Source organism: Cervus canadensis, chromosome 6, assembly GCF_019320065.1.
Source record: "Cervus canadensis isolate Bull #8, Minnesota chromosome 6, ASM1932006v1, whole genome shotgun sequence".
Lineage (NCBI taxonomy): Eukaryota > Metazoa > Chordata > Mammalia > Artiodactyla > Cervidae > Cervus > Cervus canadensis.
Window position 1 is genome coordinate 11,103,762 of NC_057391.1, and position 27,769 is coordinate 11,131,530.

At 49.5% G+C, this 27,769-nt stretch overlaps 1 protein-coding gene across 1 annotated transcript; it reads right to left on the bottom strand.

Annotated features, from left to right (window-relative positions):
- Positions 1 to 8,675: 8,675 nt before the first annotated feature.
- On the bottom strand, positions 8,676 to 27,410 carry UBAP1L (ubiquitin associated protein 1 like). The gene is made up of 5 exons (XM_043470799.1): positions 27,150 to 27,410; positions 20,524 to 21,186; positions 17,488 to 17,694; positions 11,124 to 11,225; positions 8,676 to 9,956 (listed from the first exon to the last, which is right to left on the bottom strand). Exons 1-5 carry the CDS (start codon positions 27,267 to 27,269, stop codon positions 9,822 to 9,824), a joined length of 1,227 nt encoding a protein of 408 aa, XP_043326734.1. The 5' UTR covers positions 27,270 to 27,410; the 3' UTR covers positions 8,676 to 9,821.
- Between the last annotated feature and the right edge of the window lie 359 nt (positions 27,411 to 27,769).

A 27,769-nucleotide genomic window follows, 5' to 3' on the forward strand; every position in this document is an offset into this window, starting at 1 on the left:
TGCCAGGCACGTGGTCCCTGCAGGCTCTGAGGGGCTGGGCACTAGGGAATGGGGGCTGGCTGCCTTTGTCCCCTGAGATCACTGTGCTAAGAGTGTCATCCCAAGTACCCAGAGCTTCCCTAACACCTTCTGGTGAGTCGTTCATCTGGCAAATCGGTGACACTTCCTTGGAAGCCAGTTACCTTTGGCATAGGCCCTCCCCGGAGGGCTAATTTTCATCATTTCCCTCCTTCCCCTCCTTCCTCCTTCTTCATTCAGCAAATACTCGGAGCACCTCCTCTAATCCCAAGCTGTGTCAGGCACGGGGGCAGAGAGACAAAGCAGGTTCAGTCCCCACCCGTCCCCCTGCAGGGCTTCACAAGGCACGACGGGAGCACCTGTCCGCAGTTACAAGACCACAGGGCATCCCTGATGGAGAGAGCCGACGCCTCGGCCCATGTTTCCCTCAGCCTGCTTTACACTCTTAGGCCTCTCTCCGCCCCGTTTGGGGCTGCCTTTACTCGTGTTCTCTCATTGCCACTAGCTGGGTGGCCAGAAAGCAGCAGTGATCACTCCAGTCTCCCTTCCATCCCGGCTCGCTGGCACCACTGTGTCGACTCCGCGGCTCCCTGGCTGCAGCGTTAAGTGCAAACCCCTCAGGGCCCAGCCACGACCTTCCAGGCACACTGGGGCCCTTGCCTCTCCCTTCCCACCCCAGGTTGTCTCCTGCCTGGGTGACAGCAGCCTGGAACACCTTTCCTCTCCTCCACATGAAGAACTCCTACCTACCCTGCAAGACTCAGTTCAGGTGTGCCCCCTCCTGGAAGACGCCTCTTGCCAGCCTGAGGCTCCTCCCACAGCCTGGCGGGAGCTCCTGCAGGTGGGGCTCACCTCTGCCTGGAGGCTGCCCTCGCTGCACCAGCCTCAGTAGCTAAGGAGCCATCTGTCCCCTTGGCGGAGCCCCTAATGCCCTCCCCGCCACCCCCATGTCCGCCTTGTGCCCAGCACAGGGCCGGCAGAGATTCGTGAAGTTGCCCGGCTGCTGAGGCTTTCAGAGTTTGGGATTAAGCCTTGCCCTGGGGCTGGCCTGTCCTGGCTCCCCTGGCTCCCCAGCCCCGTGGCTTCCCTCCTTCCACCCTCATCCAGTTACTGTCTCCGTTCAGCCTGGAAACATTTTCTTAAAGACAAAAAATAAATAAATAAATAAAATCATAGGTTAACAGTCTCAAGCAATAAAACAGCAGATGACGTTGTGTGGGCAACTTCCCAGAGGACACAGAACACACGTCTCCTGAGTGGGTGGCCTTATAAGGGCAGGTTCAGGAGGAGAGTGGGCAGGAGGCAGAGCGACCCGCCAGGAGACAGGGCGGTGGGGGCGGGGGTGGGTGCCCCATCGCTGGGCCGGGAGTGGGGCCAGCAGGGGTGCTGGCGAGGACCCAGCTCCACAGGAAGAGCTGGACACGTACCATCCCCAGAGGCCCTGCTTGGGCCAAAGCCCGCCTGTCCTTCCGCCTGCCCTGCCGTCAGCAGCAGCACAGACATGGACCACTCACAGCCAGCTGCCACACTGACCCACACCACCGGCCTGGCACCCAGAACCCTCCCACCCCAGGACGGGCCATGGCTCATTTGCCTTCCCAACTCCCCGCACTCGTGGCCCAGCAGGTCCTGGCTCCCAGCTGGCATGCAGTAAAGCTTCGTTGGGTAGAATTATTAACGGAATGGTTGTTAATGGCAGTTTGGGCCCATCAGCTAGGCTGTAGCCCCTGGAACACAGGTAGGGCCTTCTTAGGGAGACCAGCACACAGCTAAGTGGGTGCTTAAGAAAGAATTCAGTGCTTGGGTGGCCCCCGCCTTTGAGTCGAGCTGAGCCATCAGTTCTTACCTCACTCAGGGTTACTTTGTCCCAAGCAGGAAGGCACGCATGCTCCACAACTGTTCCAGAGAATGCCTAGGATGGGGCTTCATTTCCCAACACCCTGCCCCAACTCCAGGACAGTGAGGTGGGGCAGTTACAAGAGAGAGAGACTTCCCTGGTGGTCCAGTGGTTAAGACTCTGTGCTCTCAACGCAGAGGGCCTGAGTTTGATCCCTCGTCAGGGAACTAGATTCCATATGCCATAACTAAGACCCAGTGCAACCAAATAAACAAGTGATAGAGAGGAAGAGAGAGAGTGGTGGGGGTGGGGAGGCCTTTCTAGGAGATTCCCGATTGTCTAGTGTTCGTGTGAAGTCAGCATGTCTGAGAACAAAGCCCTCACCCTTGGTGTGGGAAGGAGGGGGAGGTGTGTGCCAGGCGACTCTGTCCTGAGGAAGGGGCTCTGAAAGCCTCCCCCAGTTCTCATTAGGAAAGACTTTTTCCAGCACCCCCAAAAGCCCAAAGTCCTCCTCTGAGTCTTAAAAGAGACAGAATGGATGGTCAAATAAGGTGAAAACTGGGGGAGCCATCCCATCCCTCAGCCAGCTCTTACTTGGACTAAAGCTTATCATTTACGAGCCACTATTCACAAAGGAAGCATTGCTCTGGCCATAAATCCTCTTATAAAAGGCAGAGTATTTCTCTGCAGGGGCTGACAATCACCTGTCTAATCACTAGATAAGACAGGAGAACAGGGCAGCGAGGGGGCAGACGGGGGCAGAGGCAGGGAGGAAGAGGGAAGGAAGGGGCCCAGACAGGAGGGGGGCCCGGGAAGAGGAAGCTGCTGAGTCCTCCAGGGATCCCCGGAGGCCACCTGTGCCCAGAGGCCGTGCCCTCCCCCACTGCCCCAGAGGGGAAGGGTCAGGGCCAAGAGGAGCCTCTGGCAGCCTCTCAGCTGGCACTGCTCCGGGCACCAGGAGAATACTGTCAGCTGTGGAAGGCGGACTCAAGTTGAAGCTGAAGCCCCAGAGGCTCCTGTTCGAGGCGAGAGGGGAGCAGAGCCAGCTGTGTGGGCCTGAGCCTGCTGAGGGCCTGGCCTCGCCTGAGACCCTGACCCCTGGGTAAGGCCTGCCCCACTCTCGTTGTGTTCCAAAATAGAACTGTTCTTTGTGCAAAGAGTAAGGCGAACCATAACAAAACCCGCTTATGTGACTGCCTGAAACTCCACCATTAGTCACGTATTATTTGGGGTTAATCACTGCCCCCTGTGTGGGACTGAATAATGGTCCCCCAAAGGTGTCCGTGTTCTAATCCTTGGAGTTAACTACCTTACATGGCACAAGAGACTTTGCAGATGTGATTATGGATTCTGAGGTGGGAGATTAGCCTGGATTATCCAGGTAGGCCCAACGTAATCACAAAGGTCCTATGAGAAGGAGGCAGAAGGGTCAGCTAGTTAGAGGGCACACGTCTCCCTGGGAAGGGAAGACACAAAGAACTTGGGGATTCAGCCTGACATAGTTTCTGAGGGCCTCCCCAGCCTGCACCGCACCCTCCCCGTCAGGCAGGTTCTTCAAACTGCTGCACTGGGTCTCTGAGGGAACACGGTGGGGACACAGAAGAGGAGACACAGTATGTGGGGACAGAAGTAGAAGCAAAGCCTCAAGGAGAACTTACTTCATTCTGCAACTTTGGGTCAGAATGGTCCCTCAGGGGACTCCACCATCGCCTGGCTTCCTCTCCAAGGGTCGTTGTCTAGACTCTGGCTTCAGACGGCTGAATGTGTCATCTGCTGCTGCTTCAAGGGGCCACCAGTGACCCTTTCTATTAGTTGTAGAGACTGTTTTTCTCCCACAATCCTCTGCCCTGGCCACCTTCTTAAATCCTGCTGACCAAGAGGCTAAGTCACTGGGGGAGAAGTTCTCCCTGGTTTTCTGAGTTTGATTATAAATGCTGGAGATTTTTTAACCATAACAATAATGGGAAGGATGACAGAATAAAGGTAGTAGTGGTTATAGAACAAAGTAGGGCATAAATATGAATAAATAAGTAAATAGCTACTAGATACCATGTTAAAAGCTTCCTGTGCATTCTCCTGTTTAATCATTCTAATTGGGAAGTTTTAGGATTCATATATTACAGGTAAGGAACTGAGGCACAGAGAGGTTAAGACTTTCAAAAGGTCACACAGCTAGTTAGTAACAGGGCTGTAGTTTCAGCCCAAATTTGACTTCAGAGCCCATGCCTTTAACTGTGATACTATTCTACTTCCTAAAAAATAATGTAAACTAACAATGTGCCCATTGACATTTCATTTGTAATCAAACCATAGTTTCTAGAGATGGGAAGGTTTGGGGCAGATGGGAGAAGGATGGGGGAGTAACACAGGAGAAGGCACTGCAATGTGGGGGAGGGGCCGGCCAACTGGTCACCTTTAATCAAGGGCAGAAAGTGAAGAGGAACTAAAAAGCCTCTTGATGAAAGTGAAAGAGAGAGTGAAAAAGTTGGCTTAAAGCTCAACACTCAGAAAACTAAGATCATGGCATCTGGCCCCGATACTTCATGGGAAATAGATGGGGAAACAGTGGAAACAGTGTCAGATTTTATTTTAGGGGGGCTCCAAAATCACGGCAGATGGTGATTGCAGCCATGAAATTAAAAGACGCTTACTCCTTGGAAGGAAAGTTATGACCAACCTAGACAGCATATTGAAAAGCAGAGGCATTACTTTGCCAACAACAGTCCATCTGGTCAAGGCTATGGTTTTTCCAGTGGTCATGTATGGATGGGAGAGTTGGACTGTGAAGAAAGCTGAGCACCGAAAAATTGATGCTTTTGAACTGTGGTGTTGGAGAAGACTCTTGAGAGTCCCTTGGACTGCAAGAAGATCTAACCAGTCCATCCTAAAGGAGATCAGTCCTGGGTGTTCATTGGAAGAATTGATGCTGAAGCTGAAACTCTAGTACTTTGGCCACCTCATGCAAAGAGTTGACTCATTGGAAAAGACCCTGATGCTGGGAGGGATTGGGGGCAGGAGGAGAAGGGGACAACAGAAGGTGAGATGGCTGGATGTCATCACCGACTCAATGGACATGAGTTTGAGTAAACTCTGGGAGTTGGTGATGGACAGGGAGGCCTGGCATGCTGCGATTCATGGGGTCGCAAAGAGTCGGACATGACTGAGCGACTGAACTGAACTGAACTGAATCAAGAGGACTAGACTAAGGCCAGATTACCTTAATCAAAACAGAAATAACTTTGGATTTAACACTGCATCTTAGAATTGAATTTTAATTTTCCTGTCTTTTCCAAGTGCAATTATATATTTTTTTTACTAACTTTATGCCATCTAACAGATTTCTCAAATAGTTTTATGTTGCCTGCAAGTTATTTAAAGCAAAATTTTAAGGGCAAAGGATATTTTTAATGTAATTTCAATTTGGCAGGACTTGAGGCTTAGTGGAAAGTACTCAGGGACTGGATGGGCCTCAGAAGACCCGGGTTCTGTTTAGGCCTGTATAGGCCTGCTAAGGTCCTCACTGCATGTTCAAACAAGATTTTATTTGTCTTTTCACAGGCCTCAGCCCCAGGTCCAGCCCTGTTTGTTGAGGGCAGGGGGCTGAGAGATTTCAGTTCTGCACTAAATGCTCCAGGTCAGTGCTCAGGGCAACTAGGAAGGACAGAGGCATCAGCGTCCTGTCCTCTGACCCCTACTTGCCTGTCATGGGCAGCTCCAGCAATTTGTCCCCTCAGTCTCTGGGGACCTCCAGAAGATAGGCCTGGGATGACCAAAGACAACTCTGGTCCCAATCCCCAAGTGAGGGAAAACTGACATAGGATCACAGACTGTGAAAGCAGAAGCCAGACCCACTGGCCATGGGCCCATTACATTGACTAAAAATCCCCCAAGATATTGACATAAAAACAGACACACAGATCAATGAAACAGACTAGAGAGCCGGGAAATAAACCCACACATATATGTGGTCAATTAATTTACAATCAAGGAGCCAAGAATATACAATGGGGAAAAGACAGTCAGTCTCTTCAGTGACACCCTTATGACACTACTCTTATAGCAGAAAGTGAAGAGGAACTAAAGAACCTCTTGATGAAGGTGAAAGAGAAGAGTGAAAAGCTGGGTTAAAATGAACATTCAAAAAACGAAGATCATGGCATCTGGTCCCATCCCTTCATGGCAAATAGATGGGGAAACAATGGAAACAGTGAGAGACTTTACTTTCTTGGGCTTCAAAACCACTACAGATGATGACTGCAGTCATGAAATTAAAAGATGCTTGCTCCTTGCAAGAAAAGCTATGACAAACCTAAACAGCATATTAAAAAGCAGAGACATTACTTTGCCAACAAAGGTCCGTCTAGTCAAAGCTATGGTTTTTCCAGTAGACATGTAAGGATGTGAGAGTTGGACTATAAAGGTTTATTTATTTATTTAATTTATTTTTGATTGTGCTGGGTCTTCCTTGCTGCACACAGGCTTTCTCTAGTTGCCACAGGCAAGGGCTTCTCTTGTTAAACATGTACTCTAGGCATACTGGCTTCAGTAGTTGAGGTGCATGGGCTCGGTAGTTGTGATGCAGAGGCTTACTTAGTTGCTCGGTGGCATGTGGGATCTTCCTGAACGAGGAATTGAACCCATGTCTTCTGCATTGGCAGGCAGATTCTTAACCACTGGACCACCAGGGAAGCCCGAGAGTTGGACTATAAAGAAGGCTGAGCACTGAAGAATTGATGCTTTTGAACTGTGGTGTTGGAGAAGACTCTTGAGAGTCCCTTGGACTGCAAGGAGATCCAATCCTTAAGGAAATCAGTCCTGAATATTCATTGGAAGGACTGATGCTGAAGCTGAAGCTCTAGTACTTTGGCCACCTGATGCAAAGAACCGACTCACTGGAAAATACCCTGATGCTAGGAAAGATTGAGGGTAGGAGGAGAAGGGAACAACAGAGGACAAGATGGTTGGATGGCATCACCTATTCGATGGACATGAGTTTGAGCAAACTCCGAGAGTTGGTGAAGGACAGGGAAGCCTGGCATGCTTCAGTCCATGGGGTCACAAAGAGTCAGACGTGACTGAGCCACTGAACAACAAAAGCTCTTCAGTGAATGGTGCTGTGAAAACTGGGCTGCTGGTGCTGCTGCTAAGTCGCTTCAGTCGTGTCCGACCCCGTGTGACCCCATAGACGGCAGCCCACCAGGCTCTCCCGTCCCTGGGATTCTCAGGGCAAGAACACTGGAGTGGGTGAAAACTGGGCAGCTGTATGCAAAAGAATGAAACCCCACCACTACCTCATAGCACACACAAAAATTAGCTCAAGGCAATTAAAGACTTAAATGTTAGATGTGAAACCATGAAACTCCCAGAAGAAAACACAGGCAGTAAGGCTCCTTGACGTCAGTCTGGGAGAGGACTTTTTTAATCTGACACCCAAAGCAAATGCAACAAAAGCAAAAATAAGCAAGTGGGACTACATCAAACTATTATGAAAATCTCTGTACAGCAAAGGAAACCATCAACAGAGTGAAAAGGCAACCTACATAATGAGAGAAAATATTTGCAAATCACATATCTGATAAGGGGCTAATATCCAAAATAGATAAAGAACTCATTCAGGGACTTCCCTCGTGGTCCAGTGGTTAAGACTCTGAGCTTTCACCACAGAGAGTATGATTGGATCCCACATGGCCCATGGTATGGCCAAAAAATAATAAAAAATTAAAAATTAATTTTAGAAAAAGAACTCATATAAGTCAACAGCCAAAAAAAAAAAAACACAAAACCACCCACACAATATGATTTTAAAATGGGAAGATCTAAATAGAGTTTTTCCCAAAGAAGACATACAGAAGGCCAACATACACATGAAAACATCATTAATTATTAGGGAAATGTAAATCAAAACCACAGTGAGATGCCGTCTCACACCTAACAGAATGATTATTATCAAAATGACAAGAAATCACAAGTGTTTGTGAGGATATGGAGAAAAGGGAACCCTCACGCACATTGTGAGAAGGGAAATTCGTGCAGCCATTATGGAAAACTGGAAAACAGTGTGGAGGTTCCTCCAAAAATTAAAAATAGAGCTACCATATGAGCCAACAATTTCACTTCTGGATATTATCTGAAGAAAACGAAATCACTAAATTGAAAAGGTATCTGCAGCCCAAAGGTTCGCTGCCATATTATTAGAAACAACCAAGATAATGGAAACAACATAAGTGTCTTTTGACGGATGCATGGATAAAGAAACTCTGGTGTGTATACAACGGAATACTATTGGCCATAAGAAAGAATGAGATCTTGCCATTTGTGACAACATGGATGGGCCTTGAGGGCACTACACTAAGTGAAATAAATCAGACACAGAAAGACAAATCTGTATTTTTCTTATATGTGGACTACTAAACAAAAACAAGCTCACAGATACAAAGAACAGATAGTGGTTGCCAGAGGTGGGGCATGGGAGAGGGGGAAAATGAATGAAGAGGGTCAACAATATAACCAAAACAGTGATTTAAAAAATAAAAAGGAAAATGAAAGAATCTCCAGAGAGCTTCTTATAAAAACAAAACAGATTCCTGCGGGCTGCCAAACTGGACTTTCTGAATCAGATTATCCAGGAGTGGGGCTTTGGACATTTTAACAAACTCCCCAGGGCACTCTTATGGATAGCAGTCAGGTCCAGTCACTCCCCTTTCCCTGGGGAAACTTAAGCCCAAAGAGGCCTTGAGCCAGTCATCAGCAGAACCAAAATCAGAATTCGTTTCTCTCACCCATAGTTAGATATCCTTTCCACACCAAGACCAGAAACCAGGACCCAAAGAACTACACATTATTTATTTGTTTTAATTTTCTTAAAGTTACTAATGCCCACAGTTTAAAGAATCAAATACAGATCATTTTACAAGGCTTATAAGAAAAAACGCAGTTTGTCGCCTATGCACTTCATCTGGCCCTCCTCACAAGGAGCCACTTTCACCTCTTTAAGCTGCTTCTTCTGATATTGAAGGAAATCGGAATGTCATCCCAAAATATGCCTCTTTGACATAATTCTGCTCAGTCGCATCCAACCCTTTGTGGCCCCACAGACTATAGCCCACCAGTCTCCTCTGTCCAAGGGAATTCTCCAGATAAGAATACTGGAGCAGGTTGCCATTTCCTTCTCCAGGAGGTCTTCCCAACCCAGGGATTGAACCTGTGTCTCCTGCGTCTTCTACATTGTCAGGTGGATTCTTTACCACTGAGCCATCTGGGAAACCCTTGACATAACTGAGCTAAAGGCAATTAAGCAGAAAATGCAAGAAAAGTTCTCTCTTCCCTTCCCCTCTTTTCTGCCTTGAGGCAGAATCTGGAGACAGATTCTTATCAGCCCAGCAGTGCACCAGGGAACTTGCCAATAAATCTTACTTCATTAGTTCCCTTCATATATTTACCTCCCTACAGTTTGCCATCCTTGGAAACCTGAAACTGTTTTCCTTTGTCCTGTCATTTCTCCACAAATGTATTGTTTGTTGTAAATGCTGTATAAAGTGAAAGTCACTTAGTCGTGTCCAACTGTTTGCAACCCCATGGACTATACAGTCCATGGAATTCTCCTGGCCAGAATACTGGAGTAGGTAGCCTTTCCCTTCTCCAGGGTATCTTTCCCAGCCAGAGTTCTAAATTGCTATCTTAAGTTACTTTTCATGGAAGTTTCTTGGGCACGATGCTTGCCACCTGCAATAACACATTTTGGTTTTTCTCTTGTTAACCTGTCTTTTTGTTACAGAGCCCCTGTGAAGTCCTCAGAGGTGAAGTTCTGCCTCCTCCACAGTATCTACCCCCACCCTTGGTGTTGTGTGCATTTTCACAAGCATACACTGCTTTGTTACTCTCATGGAATCTTCACGATACAGTCAGGGTGGATCGCCAGGTCCGGGTCAGGACCAGGATGCACAGACACTGCCGGGTGCCCTGGAGGTCACTGGGCACAGGCCACCAGCTCCTCCAGCGCTTGCTCGCGGCGGTTGCCATGGACCAGTAGCACTTCCTTGATGCGGTCCTGCTGGAAGCCCATGTCGCTGAACTGCTCCGAGAGGCGCAGGAACTCCCCCGCCTGAGGAAGAGGAGGCGGAGAGGGCATGGGGGGCTCTGGGAGGCTGGGCCTCTGGCCTGGGCAGTCTCCTCCCAAGTACCCACTCTACATACCCCCAGAAAGCCGTGACCCCACAGGCCACGTGAGCCTGATCCTGGCCAGCACCTATGGTTTTCCTGTATCTCAATGACATGAGGCGACGTGGGCTCAAACCTCGCTTCCTGTGCCAAGGAAGGAGGCCCCAGCCTGGCTGCTGGCTCTGTCTGGCCGTCACTCCCCCTCCCCCACTCCCTCTTGACCGCCTGTGCCCGCGCCCTGCACTGGGGCAGGAAGAGAAGGCTGCATCCTGGTGCCCAGGAGGCACAGCACAGGCCTCTGCACAGGGCCCAAACCTTCACACACACAGCCTCTGCCTGCCTCCTCTGACCCCACTGCTCAAAACTTCCCTGCCTCTCCCCGCGCCCCTCGGCATCCCTCCCACCCCACCATCCCTCCCAGTCTCCGGGAAGTCTGCTCTGCCTTGGCCATCTGCCAACTGTGGACAGGTCACACTCACTGGGCTCTCAGAATGTCCCCCTAACTGGGGCCACAACCTCAAGCCTTCTGGGTTTCCAGGTAGGTGGCAAACTCCCTGAAGAGAGTTCAAGCATCATCGTGCTACCTGCCTGGCTCCTGTCTGGGTGTCCGACAAAGAGGAGCCAGTCAATATTTGCTGTGTTGATTCAGCTATAAAGCTCTGCCCAGGTGGTGTTAGTGGTAAAGAACCCGCCTGCCAATGCAAGAGATGTAAGAGATGCAGGTTCAAGCCCTGGGTTGGGAAGATCCCCTGGAGGAGTGCATGGCAATCCACTCCAGCATTCTTGCCTGCAGAATCCCATGGACAGAGGAGCCTGGTGGGCTACAGTCCATGGGGTCGCACAGAGTCGGACACAGCTGAAGCGACTTGGCACAGAGCTCTGCTTCCTGTTTCCTCCCCACCCCTTCCCCTTGGGTCCTCTTGCCTTCTCCACGTCTCATCTCCCTAGGCTCATCTCTCCTTCTCCCCGGGTTTTAGCAAGTAGGCTGTCTCCTGAGACCCCCAGGCTGCCTCTGATGCTGGTTGGCCCCTGCACTCCAGGCCTGCATGGGTAACCCACCCCTCCCCTCGCTGTCCCCTCGCCGGGGGCCCAGGCAGGAGGCTCTGCTGACCTGGCTCTCCGAGAACTGGAACATCTCCATGGCCTCATCCACCAGGCCCTCCTCGTAGCCCTGTCGCAGCAGCCGGTCACAGGCGCTAAGGTAGCTGAGAAACTGGGCAGGAAAGGGGCACAGAGGGAAGGACAGTAAGAGGAATGAGCAGGGCAGCAGGTGCGGTGGAGGAGGTACCCAAGGGCCTCAGGAGGGCTAAGCTCAGGACCAGGCTGACCGGGCAACCAGCCATACACAACATGTTCCCAGAGCTCCAGGAGGCAACAGAAGAGGGTCAGAGGCCTCCCTGGGGACAGGTGGACCGCAAAGCCTCACCAACTGTCCAAGCTGGGGGCTGGAGTCCAGGAAGAGAGCTGTCGGGGCGGGTCAAGGTGTTCCCAGAACCTAGGTGGGGAACAGGCCAGGCCTCAAACGCGGGTGTCTACCCACCATCCACCCAGCCTGCCCACCCTCCCCGGTGAGCACTCACCTGTGTGAGGGTGCCTCCTTGTCCACCCACCCCTGTGCACCCCCACCCCCGGTCCACACACGTAATATCTGTGCGATCCAGGACTCCACGGGCCCCACCCCAGAGTGTTGCACCAAGGCGGGAAGGGGAGGGGACAGCCAAGGGCCCACAGGGCTAAGCACCTCTTCCGGCCACTCCCTGCTTATTCACCAGCGGCTGCTTTCACCCTCAAGATAAAGTTCTGCCTTCCAACCCCACGTTCAAAGACCTGCTCGCTCTGTCAGCAGCCTTGGCTGCTTCTCTCAGCACCCCCAGACTCCTGCCTATCCGGCTCCAAGGCCAAGGCCAGCCTCACTCCTCGGCCCTGGGTAGCCTCTCCCTAGCCCCAGTCCCACCTCCATCTCCATCAGGTATTCCCACAGCACTCAAGGCTTCCCCACACCTACAGCTCTGTAACTGCCTACTATCTTCCTCAGCTTTCTCATCCACCAAGCTTTTGTCCCACAGGAGGACACCACTGTGTCCCAGCATCCAGCACAGTAGGCAGGCAGAAGGAGCTCAATAAATGTAAGCTGTGTTTATAAACTAAATTAAGAACTACCTTCCGGGAGCTCATAGCTCCTTGGGGGAGATAAACCAGATACAAGAAAACACGAGCGCCAGGCAAATCAAAGTAGGATTTACAGGGAATTGGTGCCAAATGAAGGCTTCAGATGATTAAAGTATGGGTACGAGTGGAGGAAAAAAGCAAGTCGAATTTCTGCAGACCTTCAGGACAAAGCATAAAACAGACCATGTAGACTAATGACTTTCAAACTGTTCTAGCCTCTGAACTGTCCAAGCACCAGGGGGCTTCAACAGTAACAGGTGGACATTACAGTTACTCTGGGAGAACTGGGGGCTAGAAGTAGAGGGAGCCCAGAGTCCAGGGCCCTCACCCCAGCACCCTTGCTCTGGGCACATTTTGAAAACCAACCAACTCAGCTCTCCTTGCACAGTTGGGGGAACTGAGGTTCAGGCAGGGTGGACCAGAGTCCCAGGACTAGGGCCCAGATCACCTGACTTCTTGGCCCACTAGTGCCTTGTCCATGGGTCCTGTCGCTAGAAGAGGAACTTTGAGCTGGCTTGCAAGTAGGCAGAGTTTCCGAAGGTCTGTTCATCTACAGCAAAAGTTCTCAGCCTCAGTGCTGACTGTAGCTACCTGGAAGCTTTAAAACTATGGTGCCTCAACAATAAATTCTGGAGAGGGTGTGGAGAAGGTAACCCTCCTACATTGTTGGTGGGAATGTAAATTGGTAGAGACACTATGGAGAACAGTATGGAGATTCCTTAAAAAACTAAAAATAGAGCTACCATATGACCCTGCAATCCCATTCCTGGGCATATATCCAGAGAAAAACATGGTCCAAGAGGATACATGCCCCCCAGTGTTCATTGCAGCACTGTTTACAATAGCCAAGACATGAAAGCAACCTAAATGTCCATTGACAGAGCAATGGATAAAAAAGATGTGGTACACATATATAATAGAATATTACTCAGCCATTAAAAAGAATGAAATAATGCCATTTGCAGCACCATGGATGGAACTAGAGATTGTCATACAGTGAAGTAACTTAGAGAGAGAAGGAGAAATATCCTATGACATCCCTTATATGTGAAATCTTAAAAAAAGATGATACAAATGAACTTACTCACAAAACAGACTCACAGTCTTAGAGTATGAACTTATGATTACTAGAGGGGCAGAAGCATGGAGGAAGGAATACTTAGGGAGTTTGGGATGGTCATGTACATACTGATATATTTAAAACGGATAACCAACAAAAACCTACTGAATAGCACATGGAATTCTGCTCAATGTTAGGTGGCAGCCTGGATGGGAGGGGATTAGGTGGGAGAATGGATACGTGGATATGTATGACTGAGTCCCTTTGCTATCCACCTGAAACTATCATAACATGGTTAATCAGCTATATTCCAATACAGAATAAAAAGTTAACAAAACAATAGCAACAAAACACTGGTGTCTCAGTATCACTGCCCAACCCTGCTGATGACGGTCACGTCCAGAGGCCCTGGTAGGGCTGGTGGGGGGGAGCCTGGCACTGGGATTTTTACACCTCTCCAGGTGATTCTTATGTGCAGCCAAGGTTAAGGGTCTCTGACTAAGTCCAACCCAGCAGACCCAAGCCAGGCTGCGTATCAGAACCATCTGCAGACCTTTTAAAATGATAGGCCCCTGGCCCACTCCAGATCTACTGATCCTGCAGAGTAGGTTTCCAGAATCTGCATTTGTAAGGGCTCTCCTGCTTGGTCCGTAACTGGGCCTAGCTCAGGCCCCAGGGTGGGTGAGGATGTCACCTTCAGACCCCAGGGTGGGACCCCCAGCAGTCACTGATCATAAAACATGTTCTCCTCCATTCTGTGAATGGGGGAAATGCGGCTCAGAGAGGGGCCACGATGTGCCTAGAGTCTAAGGGTAAGCCGGGGTCTGGCCTATGGGCCCTCAGAAGTGCCACCCATGCCTGTCCTGCAGGCGGTCAGCGGGCACATTGACCCTGGGGCAGGAAGGAAGGAGTGATGGACAAAGCTCAGGTTTTGTATTTCTTCCTCTCTCCCTGGTTTTCTCAAGTGCCCTGTCTCCATCACCTGATGCCCACCCTCCTGAACCATCTGCTGTTCATCTCTGACCAAAGACGAATTGTTGTAGTACTTGTCTTTCATGGGGAGAAGGGCTGTGAACCCAAAAGAGACGTCCAGCTAAAGGTGGAACTTCATAGAACAGAGAGAACGTGGTCGGGGAGATCAAGATGAAGTCATCCAATGGCCCTCAGGCCCACCCCTTAGAGCCTAGCCCCTGAATGCTCACTGGGAGAAGGCCCACCAGGCAAGTGGTCAGTCTATGTCTGGAAACACAATGTTCCTGATGCAGTGAGATCCTTCCAGCACACCCAAAGGGAGGCCAATGCCCTGTGCTGCCCCCAGCTAATCTTCAGATCCCCACAGCGATGACCTAAGACCTCAGCCTTGTCACAGGGTCTGGAGGGGTTGGGGAGGCATGTCAGAGTCCCCACCATGGGCCTGGCCCCTCACGGCACTGCTGGTCTGCTTCTTGGCCAAGGTCCTGGCTTTGCAGCAGCAGCTGAGGGTGGAGGCAACTTTAAATCTACTCTTAAATCTCAGATCAACCTAAGGTGCTGCCCTAGAAGATTTTCATACAGAAAATGAGAGAAAAGCACAGTGTAACAAAATTCAGAACCACACCAGCCTGGCATCCACCCTGGTGCCACCACTGACTAATTATGTGAACCTCTCTGACCTCAGTTTCCTCATCTGCGAAGTGGAAACAGTAAAAGCGACCTTGCAGAAATGAGAAGACCTAAACGAATACTCCAGATTGAGGCGCTGGCACAAAGGTGCTCAGTAAATATTAGCAGCACCCCGCCATCTCCTCCACCATGCTAGCCACCATATGTGGGGGTTACCACGCTGAACCCTTTCCTCTAGGACTGATGAACCGAGTGGAGCGGGAGCAGGAGTGGGTGGGGAAGAGGACCCCGTGCCTTCCACCTCCTCAACCTGCAGCAGCACACCCTGATCTGGCGCCTGTTTGAGCCACTCTCCCTCTGTTGCTCCCTCACCCAGGAGCAGGCAGCTCCAGATCAGGGACTCAACATATGGCCACAATCAGTGACCAGGGAGAGGGTCTCCAAGTCCACCGATGGTGGTGGGGCAGACAGGAGAAAGAAATATGTCCCATTCAATACCTGTGGCTCAGCTTTCCAACCACAAATAACCCTGGTGCGTAGAAAACAATGCAAAAAGGGATGCAACATTCAGGTGGGGGGAAGGGATTCAGATGATGATATTCAATGCCCACCTCCTGCCCCTGCTCACAGTCCTTTCATGCCTCCCTTCTGCTGTGGGATCTTTGAGAAAACTCTCAGGCCAGTCTTCAAGGAACCCTTAATCTTCCCTCTATTCCCCTTCCTGTCCTATCTCCCACCAGCCCGCATCATATATTCAGTGAGACTGTTGGATCAGGTCCTCCCAAGTCCTTCCTGCCTCTACCTCTCAGCTGATACTATTCCTCCTGCCTGGAAGATCATCCTTCTCATTTCTTCAAATTCAGGTCTTATCCATCCTTAAAGTCCAGCTCAAGGCTTTATACCTTCATGAAGCCTTTCTCAATTACTGAAACCTCCCCATGGTAGATTAAGAACAGTCATATACTCTTCGCAGCTTTTCCCATCAAGAGGTAGAGTCTATTTTTCTACCCTTTTAATCTGATCTGGTCTATGACATGCTTTGGCCAACAGTATAAGGCAGAAGTGACTATAATTTCAACCTCAAGAGACTTTGCATCTTCCACTCCTGTATTCTTGGGAACACATGGGCTAGCTTGCTGGAGCTATGTGGCCTAGTTGACAAGTTTCACCAACCACTGGATTGGGATCAAGGTCATCCTAGACTATTCAGCTCTAGCTGGGTCACCAAACTGTAGCTCCATGAGAGACCCTAGGTGAGACCAGCAAAAGAACTTCCTTGCTGACTCCACCCACACTGCCAACCCAGAGACTCATGAGCAAACACACGGTTGTACTATTAAGCCACTAAGTGTTGGGGTGACTGTTACACAGCAATAGATAACTGAAACACCCCCAAATCATTCCTGTTCCTTCTTGCTCCCAGGCATCTTCTCACCAGCACCTCTCTTTTGGCAGTTCAGGGGTTCTCACTCTCCTGCAGGTGTTCTCATATTCTTAGCTTGTATGGGGGGGTCAAGACTTGCTCCCAAATATTAGAGCAGCTTGGGGTGCTACCTACCCTTGTTATTACTGGTATCCGCTCTTCTCCCAATAAGAGTGGAGTCCTTAAAATGGAACCTGGTGTGGTAGACTCTAAGATACCCCTTCCAGATACACCTTCCTTGGAGGTCTTACTGCAGATGGTGGTAGAGGTGGTAGAAACTATCAGCTATCTGTCCCTCCAGGGGCTGCCTGAGCTGCAGAGATCACGTCTCTCAAGTCACCCTCTTTCTCTATCTGGTGACTCATTAAGGCAGAGGTATGAAGGCCTGACCATCTCATCCCCAATTATGACAACTCCAAAGGGCCATATATGCTTCAGAGCTATGGGGTTGGTTGTCACCAGGTCTATAAAGCTCAACCTCTCCCTCTACCCATCCCTGCTTCTGTCCTTTCCCTTCCCCAGAAGTTGTTGCCAAGGGTCTCCTTAATAAATCTCTGTATGCCAAATCCCACTGGAGTCTGCTTCCTGGGCACCCAATCCACAATACTGGTTTCCCCATAGCTGCTAGCTGCATCTAAACACCACGGAAGTGTCCAGAAAATACTTATGACTAGATTGATGGATGGGTATATGGAAAGAGAGAGAGATAGATATGGGTATTGGATTAACTGTTGAGGGAAGTGGTCAGAGCTGTGCCATCCAATATGGTAGCTGTATGTGTATTTAACTTTTAATTTCATTTAATTATAATTAATAACAATTCTCAGTCATACTAGCCACATTCAAGTAACCACATATAGCTAGTGGTTCCTATATTGGACAACACAGGAATAAAACATCTCTCCTTTCGCAGAAAGTGCTATTGGGCAGCTCTGGAAAGATTTGTGACTGCCCAAAGCTTCAATCCTACTTTTGGGGCAGAGACTTGGACAGGAGTAGAATATTGAGGCTCCCCAAGTAGGCATGGGGAGTGTTGCTAAACTCCCATGGAGATGGTAGCCTTAGGATCTAGAAACTTGATCACAACCCCCAATAATTAATTCGAAGCTGAAATCCTACCTCCAAAGACAAACACAAAATAGCTTCAAGTTGAAGATAAAAACAAGGTGGCCCCTGACCCGACTGCAGCTCCACAGCCCCCAGCTCCGGGCCCCCACTCACCTGGCTCAGGCTCTGCCGCCCCGTCTTCTGCAGAGCCACGATAGCCCTGTGCAGGGGGTACCCCAGGGCGACCACCGGCCCGATGAGGTCCTGCTCCTCCTGGCTCAGGGCAGACAGCAAGTCGGCAGAATCAGGGTGCGGTCTGTGGGCTGCACAAGGCTGGGCCACCTGTCCGGGAGGCGGCAGGCAGGTGTGCGGGCTGAGGGACTGAAACACAGACAAGCTGGAAGCGTCAGTTCTCACCGGAGGTGACTCCTGGCTGGGCAAGACGTTTTTAAGGGCGCCTTCGCTACAGAGCACCAGGGGCTAATATTGTGAGGATCTTGGAGTCCTGCAGACCTGGGTTCAAATCCCAGCTTTCTACTGTCTACTCAGTCTGTTGTTTAGTTGCTCAGTCGTGTCCAACTCTTTGAGACCCCATAGACTGTCCATGTGATTTCCCTCCTCTGTCCATGCGATTTCCCAGGCAAGAATACTGGAGCGGGTTGCCATTTACTTCTCTAAGGGATCTTCCTAACCCAGGGATCGAACCTGAGTCTCCTGCATTGCAGGTGGATTCCTTACCACTAAGCCACCAGGGAAGCCAGTTTATTCATGTGTAAAATGGATGCGATCATACCAGATACCTCACAGGGTTGTTACAAGGCTTAAATAAGACAAGGTGGGAAAGTGGCTAGCAAAGGGTTTGGCATACAGAAACTGCCAGTAGATGATAATATTTATTGCTTAGAACAAGCCTGCAAGAGAAATACGATAGGCTAATTCTATTTTATAGCTACTGAAGTCAAGGTTCAGAGAAGCTGGCAAATGACCTGGCAAATAACACACTTTTGGGACCTGTACCCTACTCAGAATCAACGCAGGGTTCTCGACCCCATACCTTAGGGAGCGGTGTAACAGGACTGAGCTTCCTAGCCAGAACTTCCTTCTTGAGTCTGGTTGGACTGGGGCTTGGCTAGGGCAAGGAGCAGGATAGGAACTGGGAACAGCTGTGGTGCTGGGGAAACCCACAGAGACCCTGGACTAAGGAGGGTGGCTTGAAGGCATTTCAATAGGTTTGGCTGGCATCATCCCTAGCCCGTTCCCCATGAAGAAGCATTTTGTTAACCCTGTCCCCTCCTCTGGCAGGGCAGCCTAGATGCTGCCCTGGCTCCAGGAGCAGAGTGCCTGTGACATGTGAATTCCCTACACATCCTCATCTGCTCAGCGGTTTCCCTGCCATGACCTCACCTTAGGGTCTACTCTTTATTCCTAGAGTGAAAACCATGCAAGTCTTAGGATTTGAGTCTACCCTTGTGACCTTGAAAATGATTCTTAGGTGCTCTCTGCCCCAGTTTCCTCCTCTACAGAATACCTGTCCCATCTGCCCCCATCTTTCCCCCACCCCACTACAGGGTTGTTGCTAGAGTTAAATTTAACTGGGATCAGGGAACAGCCCTCCTAGCATCAGCATCTAGCCCGTGATGTGGGTGTGGCCTGTACTGTATAAACATATATACTGCTATATATAGTATATATATTGTATATAAATAACCTCTTCTCTTTTTGTTCTAAATAACTGTGTGCAGGGTTGCTTTAGAGGTAGAGAAGGGATGGCTCAGAGCAGTTCAGTGACTTGCCTAAGCTCACACAGCATTGAGAGGGAAAAGCCAGACTTTGAGTCTGTCTTTTGGACTTAATTTCACCTTGGTCTTATTCTGTTGCCTCTCCTGGCCTGACTGTGGAGTTGCTCAGGGGCAGAAAGCTGTGCCTAAATGTCACCTCCTGCTACTAACCTAACCTAACACATCTGTTCCAGACCTAGATTTTATGGAGTCTGACACTTATACAATGTAGACTACTTAAAGGAAAAAGACACAGGAGCATAAACATATGCATAAAACTGTGCACAAATCCTTGGAAGGGCTTCCAGGTGGCTCAGTGGTAAAGAATGCTCCTGCCAATTCAGGAGCCGCTGGAGACTCAAATTTGATCCTTGGGTCAGGAAGATCCCCTGGAGGAGGAAACGGCAACCCACTCCAATATTCCTGTCGGGATTAAACCCATGGACAGAGGAGACTGGCAGGCTGCAGTCCGTGAACGCATGCATGCTAAGTGGTGTCCAACTCTTTGCACTCTATGAACTGTAGCCCACCAGGCTCCTCTGTGCATGGGATTCTCCAGGCAAGAATACTGGAGTGGGTTGCTATGCCCTCCTCCAGGGGATCTTCCCAAACCAGGGATAGAATCCATGTCTCTTACACCTCTGACGTGTTCTTTACCACTAGCGCCACCTGGGAGGCCCCCAGCTACAGTCCAGGGGGGTCCCAAAGAAAGACCGGACTGAGCAACTGAGCACACATGCTCAAAGCCTTGGGAGGAGCTAAGCCTGAAGCTTAAGCTTTACCGGTTTCACTCTACGTTCGCATCTGCTCCCAGTTCTTGGTGCACATCCTTTGTCCCGACGCTGCCCCAGCCTGCAGCGGCCCTCACCTCCTCCTCGGTGCCTGATCCCTCCCCCTGGGCAGTGCTGCCCTGTCTCACACTTCCTCGCCAAACTCCTAGCATGCTTTTGACATTGTCTCTTCCAATCCAGTTTCTTGCATGAAGTAACTGCGCTGTGAATATTCCTTGATTGAACCTCCAGCTCACCCAATCCTTGAACAGTGGCAAGCCCTAGATCTGAGCCACATTCATTGATTCAACCGACATTCACTGAGCTCCCCCTATGGGCCAAGTGTGCTCTGGGTGCTCTGGAGACAAATGCAATCCAATCACTGCCCTAAGAGAAGTCTTACTCCATTGGAAGAGACAGATACTGAGTAATTACAATTATCCTAACAGGTGCCCTAACAGAAGCAAAGAAGGAAACACAGCGAGAAGCAAGGAAGGGGAACTCGAAGCAGGGAATATTCTAGGCATAGGGCTGCAGGAAGGACAGCGTGGTACAGGGCCAGGTGAGAGGTGGTAGGGAGGAGTGTCCAAGCAGGCAGGGGACCCCGATGTGGGGGCCTCGCTGCTGAGTTGTGGCCTTGGCCAAGGGGGCAGGTTCCTTACCGCAACTGTGGGCTTGTGGCTCCGCAGCGGAGGCATGGCGCCGGCCGTGGAGGGCCGCGGGGGCAGCTCGGGGGTGCTGGGGAGCGACGGCTTGGGGCCCAAGGGCGGCGTGCGGGCGCTGGGGAGCGAGGCCTTGGGGACAGGGGACGGCGGGGACTGCGTGGGAGCACTGCGGGGTGGAGGCGCTGGGCCCTGGGGTGGCGCGGGGCCGGGGCAGAGGCTCAGAGCTCGGTGGCGGAGGCGGTGCAGGAGGCTGCGGGGGTGGGAGGCGAGCCGGCCCTCGGAGAGCCGCCGCCTGGCCCCAGCCAGCTCCGACCTCACGCCGCGCAGCACGTCCAGCGAGCACCGGTGTTGGCCCAGGCGGGGGCTCGCCGCGGAGCTGGGCTGGGGGCTGCAGGGCTCCGGCTCTTCCTCCATGGCAGAGGCTGCTTCCTCATCCTGGTCCTCCTCTTCCTCCTTCTCCTCCTCAGGCTGCTCCTGGGATCCGGCCTCCGGATCTTCAACTGCAGCAGGCACGGGTTCCAGCCCTTGCTCGGGGCTAGCCAGCAAGAGCCAGGCGGGAGGGGCGGAAGCTGCCCCCGGAGCATCGCATTGAACTGGACAAGGTCCCCGGATGACAGCCTCCACCCAGAAGAGTGTCCTTCTCTCCAGGCTGAAGTCGTGCTGCGGAAACAACGCCAGGGGAGGCTCCGCCAGGCAAACCAGGGTCTGGGGGCGCACCCCTACCTCCTGGCCCCCGGGGAACCTGTTCAGCCACAGACTGTCCAGGCCTAGACAGCTTCTGATTCTAAGCCCCAGGCAATCATCGCAGGCCACCCTCACCCTCGGTTTTAGCTAGCATTGGAGTGAATGACTGTCAATAACAATTTAATAGCAAACTCTGTAGACAGGACAATGTGAGGAATAGGTTAATAGAATCAAAGTCCAAGTCCCTTTGCCATTCAGCATATAATTGAACAACAGTGGCCTAAACAATTTCTCCAGGGGACTTCTCTGGTGGTCCAGTGGTTGAGAATCTGCCTTCCAATGCAGGGGATGAGGATTGGATCCCCGATGGGAGAAATAGGATCCCACATACCAGTGGGGGCAACTCAGCCTGTTCACCACAACTAGAGAAGCCAGGGCACCCGCAACTACTGAGCCCGCAGGCTGCAGAGCCTGCACCACTAGAGAGCCCACACACGACCCAACAAAGACCCAGTGCAGCCAAAAAAATTTTTTTTTAATTTCAACAAAACTTGTCCTTCACCAAGAAGCTTTCCCTTGAGTTTAGCACCATTTGCCACTGAGCAGCTGGCGTTGAAGGCCAGCCCAGACACACAAACCTCTGCATAGAGTAGTACTTGCCCCCATCCCTTTTGCTGCCTTCCAGGGGCCCAGGAAATGTAAAAATCGTTCATTGTTTTTTTCTCCTGAACTCTACTTAATTGTCCTAATGTGATTCCCATTTCCAGATTATCAGAAGGAGGCCCAGGAAATTTAGTTTGCTTGAGGTCAGATCAGTGGTGAGCAGATGAGCTGGGATTCCTGTCCATCTGACTGATCAAGCCACCTAAAAAATAAATGTGGAGCCCACATAAATAATCTAAATTGAGAGTTTATGTGAAGCAAAAATAAAATATTCCCATTAACTACTATTAAAATTAAGAACTGGAAATATAAAACTTCATTAAAAAATATAAATATTCTTAAAAGGCAACTTCAGTGCTCTATGATGGCCAGGTAAGCCTGGGGGAGTGGTGGGGGGGTGGGGCGTGAGGGTGTGGGAGACAGAAAGGCAGACAGGAACTGCCTCTCCCCTCACTCCACTCCTGACATGACCCTAAGCTGGGGAGAGGAACAGAACGTAGCTGTTCTAAGTGTGGTTCCCCGACTGAGGTCAGGGAGTGTATCTTATTTCTCTCTGTTCTTGGGGCCCAGGGCAGTTCTGGCTCCGAGGGGATATTTGTAAGAGTGTGCAGAATAAATGGTTATAAAAAGAGACTGGAGGAAAATGAGTGGGTTGGGAGGGACAGAGGAAGTGAAAAGACCACTTCAGAGCTGAGGAAACCATCATGGAGGGAAAGAGACTGAGAGGTAATGAAACAGACAGTGGAACTTAGCGGATAAAATGATCCAAAGACCCAATAAAAACACCAGCACTTGTGATCTGTGGAACCTAAGCAAGATGATTCTAAAGTTCATATGAAAAATAAACAAATAATAGCCAAGGGCTTCCACGGTGATTCAGTGGTAAAGAATCCACCTGCCAATGCAGGAGACATGGGTTCGATTCCTGGTCCAGGAAGATCCCACATGCCCTGGAGCAACTAAGCCTGTGTACCACAACTACTGAGCCCACAGGCCACAACTACTGAAGCTTGCACACTCTAGAGCCCGTGCTCTGCAACAAGAGAAGCCACTGCAATGAGCAGCCTGACACTGCAACTAGAGAAAAACCTGTACAGCAACGAAGACCCAGCACAGCGCCCCCGCCACCCGCCCCGACACACCCAACAAAAAGAATAGCCTAAAAACCTCTGTGACAAAAAGAGAAATAAAGGGGACTGGCCCTACCAGCTGCTAATATGTATTCTAAAACCTCGATAATTAAAGCTAAGGTACTGCACAGATAGCCTAAAGGTAAAGAACAGAAGGTCCAGAAATGGACATTATCTATGGGACTTTAGTAGATAATAAGGTGGCATCTCAAGCAATGGGAAAAAAGAGGGACTGGTCAATAAATGGTGTTAGTCAGCAGAAAGAAAATAGAGTTGGACCCATTCTCACATCATACACAAGGGGAAATTCCAAAAGGATCAAAGATTCAGTTGTTTGAAATGAAATTATAAAAGTACAAGCAGAAAAGAGGAGAGAAAAAAAAAAAGAAAAGAGGAGAGAAATCCTTTATAATCTCAAGTAGGGAAAACATTTCTCACTCTGAATTGAAATTGAGAAGCTGTGAAAGTACACACATGCACATGTGAAAATCTGCATGGCAAATACACCCCACAAGCAAGGTCAAAGGCAAATAACAAACTAGTGGGAAAACAGCACTGATAACTCAGACTTAGGAGTGCCTAGAAATAGATAAGAAAAGACCAACAGCCCAACAGGGAAATGAACAAAAGATATGAACAGTCCACAGAAAAGGAACTACAGATGGCTCTTAAACACATGAAAAGCTGCTCAATCTCACTCACAACAAGAGAAAAGAAAATAAAACTATACTGAGATACCATTTGCCTATCCCTCAGCAAAGATGCAACATCTGATGACTTCTTTGTTGAGGACTGCAGCTGAGGTATAAGCCCACTGTAGAATGCTGTGCATGCTAAAGTCACTTCAGTTGTGTCTAACTCTTTGTGACCCTCTGGGCCACAGCCCACCAGGCTCCTCTGTCGATGGGATTCTCCAGGCAAGAATACTGGAGTAGGTTGCCATGCAAGATCTCCAGGGGATCTTCCCGACCCAGGGATCGAACCTGCGTCTCTTATGTCTCCTGCATTGGCAGGTGGATTCTTAACCACTAGCAGCGCCACCTGGGAAGCCCTTGTAGGGTGCTGGTTGGATGTAAAACAGTATAACCCTTATGGAGGGCAATTTGGCAATATGATTTAATTCCAAAGGACGTCTGCATGTAGTCTTTCCCTGCATCATTGCTTGTAATGACAAAAGACTGGGAAGAACTTAGGTGTCCATCAAGAGGTGATTCATTCAGTAAAGTACAATATATCCATATAACACAATACCATGCAGTACCGAAGAAGCATTCTCTGTATTGACATGGAAAGTCTTCAAATCCTGAAAGTTTTCAAAGTCTTGAAAAAAAATCAAGAAGAATAATGTATAGAAAATGCTACCTTTGGTGTGAAAAAGGAGCAAACAGCAGTGTTTGCTTGTATGTACACACATAAGACTCTCCAGAAGAATACAGTTTAAAATACAAGTAACAGAAGTTACCAGGGCAGGTGGGGACAGGACAGATAAGGAAGTGTCAGTGGGAGGCTTTTCAATCTCTTAGGACAGGCAAACTGCCTGGGAGTCAAACTGACCTCCCACCTTGTTTTTTAAATAAAGTGTTATTGGAACACAGCCGTGCTCACTCACTCCTTTCTGTCATGTCCATGGCCCTTTCTCCCTACAATAGTAGTGTTGAGTGATTGCTAGTTTTTACTATCTGGCCCTTTACAGAAAATGTTTGTTGACCCTTGCTCTATACATATATATATATATATATATATATATATATTCTTTCTAAAAAATTTAACTGACAAAAGGGAAATCAACTCTAATTAAAGGAAGACTATGATGAAACAACGAAACACAGACTTGCCGAGGCTTCTCAGGAAAGCAGTTGGTGCAGGAGGTGGACGTGGGCTTTGGGGACTGACACGCTCATGTTGGAATCCTGTGCCACTCACAGCCACACAGCCCTGCTGGTCACAAGGGTGGGAACTGTGGTTTCCTGTGCTGTGGGGAAGGAACACCCGCCTGCTACAAGGGTCATAAGAATGAGAGAGAAGAGTGAACGTATGAAGAGCACATAGCCTGGCCCTGGTACATGGCAGGTGCTCAACGAATGGAAGGTATTTTTTTATCTTAATTTATTTTATTTATTTATTTTTCTTTTTTAGGCCGCTACAGATTCATCTGGTAATCTAACCACTATCTATAACATTGTTGCTATAGGGAAATGTGTTTCAAGTTCCAAACACTGGGAATATAGCCCAGTAAACTTGGAAGACTAACCAGGAGAGGCTACAAATCATACGTGGAGTCCCATGCTTCTCTATTTGATAGCTGGCCACAGCAGTAAAAGAAATGGAGACTCAGGAAGGGAAATAGGCTCAAGGGAGATGAGTGGGTGTGGAGTGCCCACCCTGAGAACAGGAGGCAGGGCCAGGGCCAAGACGTGGGCTGGGACACGAGACATAGACTTGGCAGAAGGGTACCTATTTCTGCCTCTAGGAGAAGTAACTTCCAGAATAGCCTCCTCCCGGCTTAGCAGAGCGGGAATAGTTATGCTAGTCCGTCTACCTCCACTGGAGCTTGGTAAAGCAATTTGCTTTTCCCAGCAATACAGGCCCTACTGCCAGAGTGAGGGCCCACAGCACAGGTTCTCTGGGGGAAGCAAGCGCTCTGCCGCACAGAGTGGGGCCCCTGAACGCTGTGCTCGGGGCTTTACGAAGCTTCTTTCCCTTCTGGGTCCTGAGGAACTTAAGTGCAGCTCCAGGGGCTGCAGATGAAGTCTCCTGCTCCTGTGCCTCCAAGCTACTCAAGCCTCTCTACCTGACCCTCTCCAGGCCTCTCCTTCTTAGACTGGTTTCTCTGCACCTAACTTCCCAAAACCCTGTATTGTTTTGCCCTTGAACATTATGTGTCTGATGTCTCTCATTTTCCAATCCTTCTCTGAGCTATCATGAAGTGATCTAGAATCAAGATCTGGGTTTTATTTCTTACTTTTAAAAATTGACATATTTATTTATTTTTGGCTGTGCTGGGTCTTCATTGCTATGAGCAGGGTTTCTCTAGTTGCAGCAAGTGGGGCTACTCTCTGCTTGTGGTGTGCAGATGGCTTCTCTTGTTGCAGAGCACAGGCTCTCAAGGGCACGCACTTCAGTAGTTGCTGCACATGGGCTCAGTAATTGTGGATCACAGGCTTAGTTGCCCCATGGTATATGGGCTCTTCCTGGACCAGGGATCCAACCAGTGTCCCTTGCATTGCAAGGCAGATTCTTAACCACCGGACCACAGGGAAGCCCAGGACCTGGGAATTAGTCCCACCATTGCCACTATCTTTGGACAGATCATTTCGCTTCTCTGAGCCTCAGGTTCCTCATGTACAAAGTGACAAAGTGAGTGTGAGCTGAACTAGCTCCTCAAATTTTCCTATCAAGTAGCCCGCAGACAGTGCTGAATGAGCACACAAGATCCCGAGGACTCAGTCCTAAAAGATCCACCACCAGCTCCACAGCTGTTTGCAATCCTTCTCTTTCATTTTTTAGAATTCATGTGAATTTTGCTTTCTACCTCATTATATATCTGTGTTATAATACAAATGCAATAGGTTTCCTCCTAAGTCTTCAAATAAATTTGACTCACTTGGAAGTTAAATAATTGTGTTTATCCTGAGGGTATGTGATATCACCATATACATTGAGGGCATACCCCAGTGTGTGAACCAAGGGGTGAGGGGTGCCTCAAAGGTGCCCCATGGATAGGTGTACTTTGGGTCTGTGGAATAGTAATCCATTCTAATGTGTCCTGTGTAACTGTCTGCATTTTAATCTCAAGATAGCATCTTAGCCCAGTGGAGTGATTCTAACAGTGGAATTTTAGACTCGGCAGTAGGCTGATAGAAAAGAGAGGAATTGGAATTGGAATATCCTTGCTAGGACTCTCAGTAACTCCATATAAGCAACCTTCTGGTTTTTCTAAACTTGAGATGCACTAAATAGCCCCATGACCAAGTCTCCAGACTTCTTCATGGAATATCTTTTCCTCTTGGGTTGTTTTCACACTTCCTAGAATATATCAGAACAGGAGTGGCTGCCATTTAAAATCAAGGAACAAGGGGCCTCGTGAGGCTCAGCATCAGACCCACAGACCCAGCGATGAGAAGACAGACAGAGAGAGGCACTTACCATAGAACCCAGCAGAAGTTCCCTGCAGTCTGGAACACTGAGATCTGGCCCAGGCAGGGGCTCTGTGTCTATCACAAAGCCCTTGGGCACCTTGAAGGGGACATCATCCAGGGCATTCATTCTGTCAGAGGAGTGTGGAGATGGCTGAGCAGGGCTGGAAAGAGCAAGTCCCTGAGGACCAGGCTCAGGCCTCAGATGGCTCACTGCTCTCCTGTGTGGTGACTTGGCTGAGCCCCACACAGCCAGGAAGGGAAAGGTGAAGTGACTTGTGCTGCATAAGGGAGGAAAAGTGAATAAAACAAAGAGCCTTCAAACTGACAGCAATTGATTTTTTCATGTTTAAGTCTTGCTCTCTAGACCACTGTTTCCCAAAACATGGTCTACAACACTAGTTCTAAAGGATTTCATCAAGAGTATTCACCCCAATGGTGAAAAAGAGCTAGCAAATTACAACTCTTCCGAAAAAGAAGGAAAAAAAAAGGAATATGTCCTAACTTGTTTTGATTTCAGCGTCACCTTAAAACCAAACCTGACAAGAAAATCAGAGGCAGACATTTCATGAACATAAATGCAAAAATCTTACCAAAAATAATTATGGATAGAAAAAATACAACACTTCC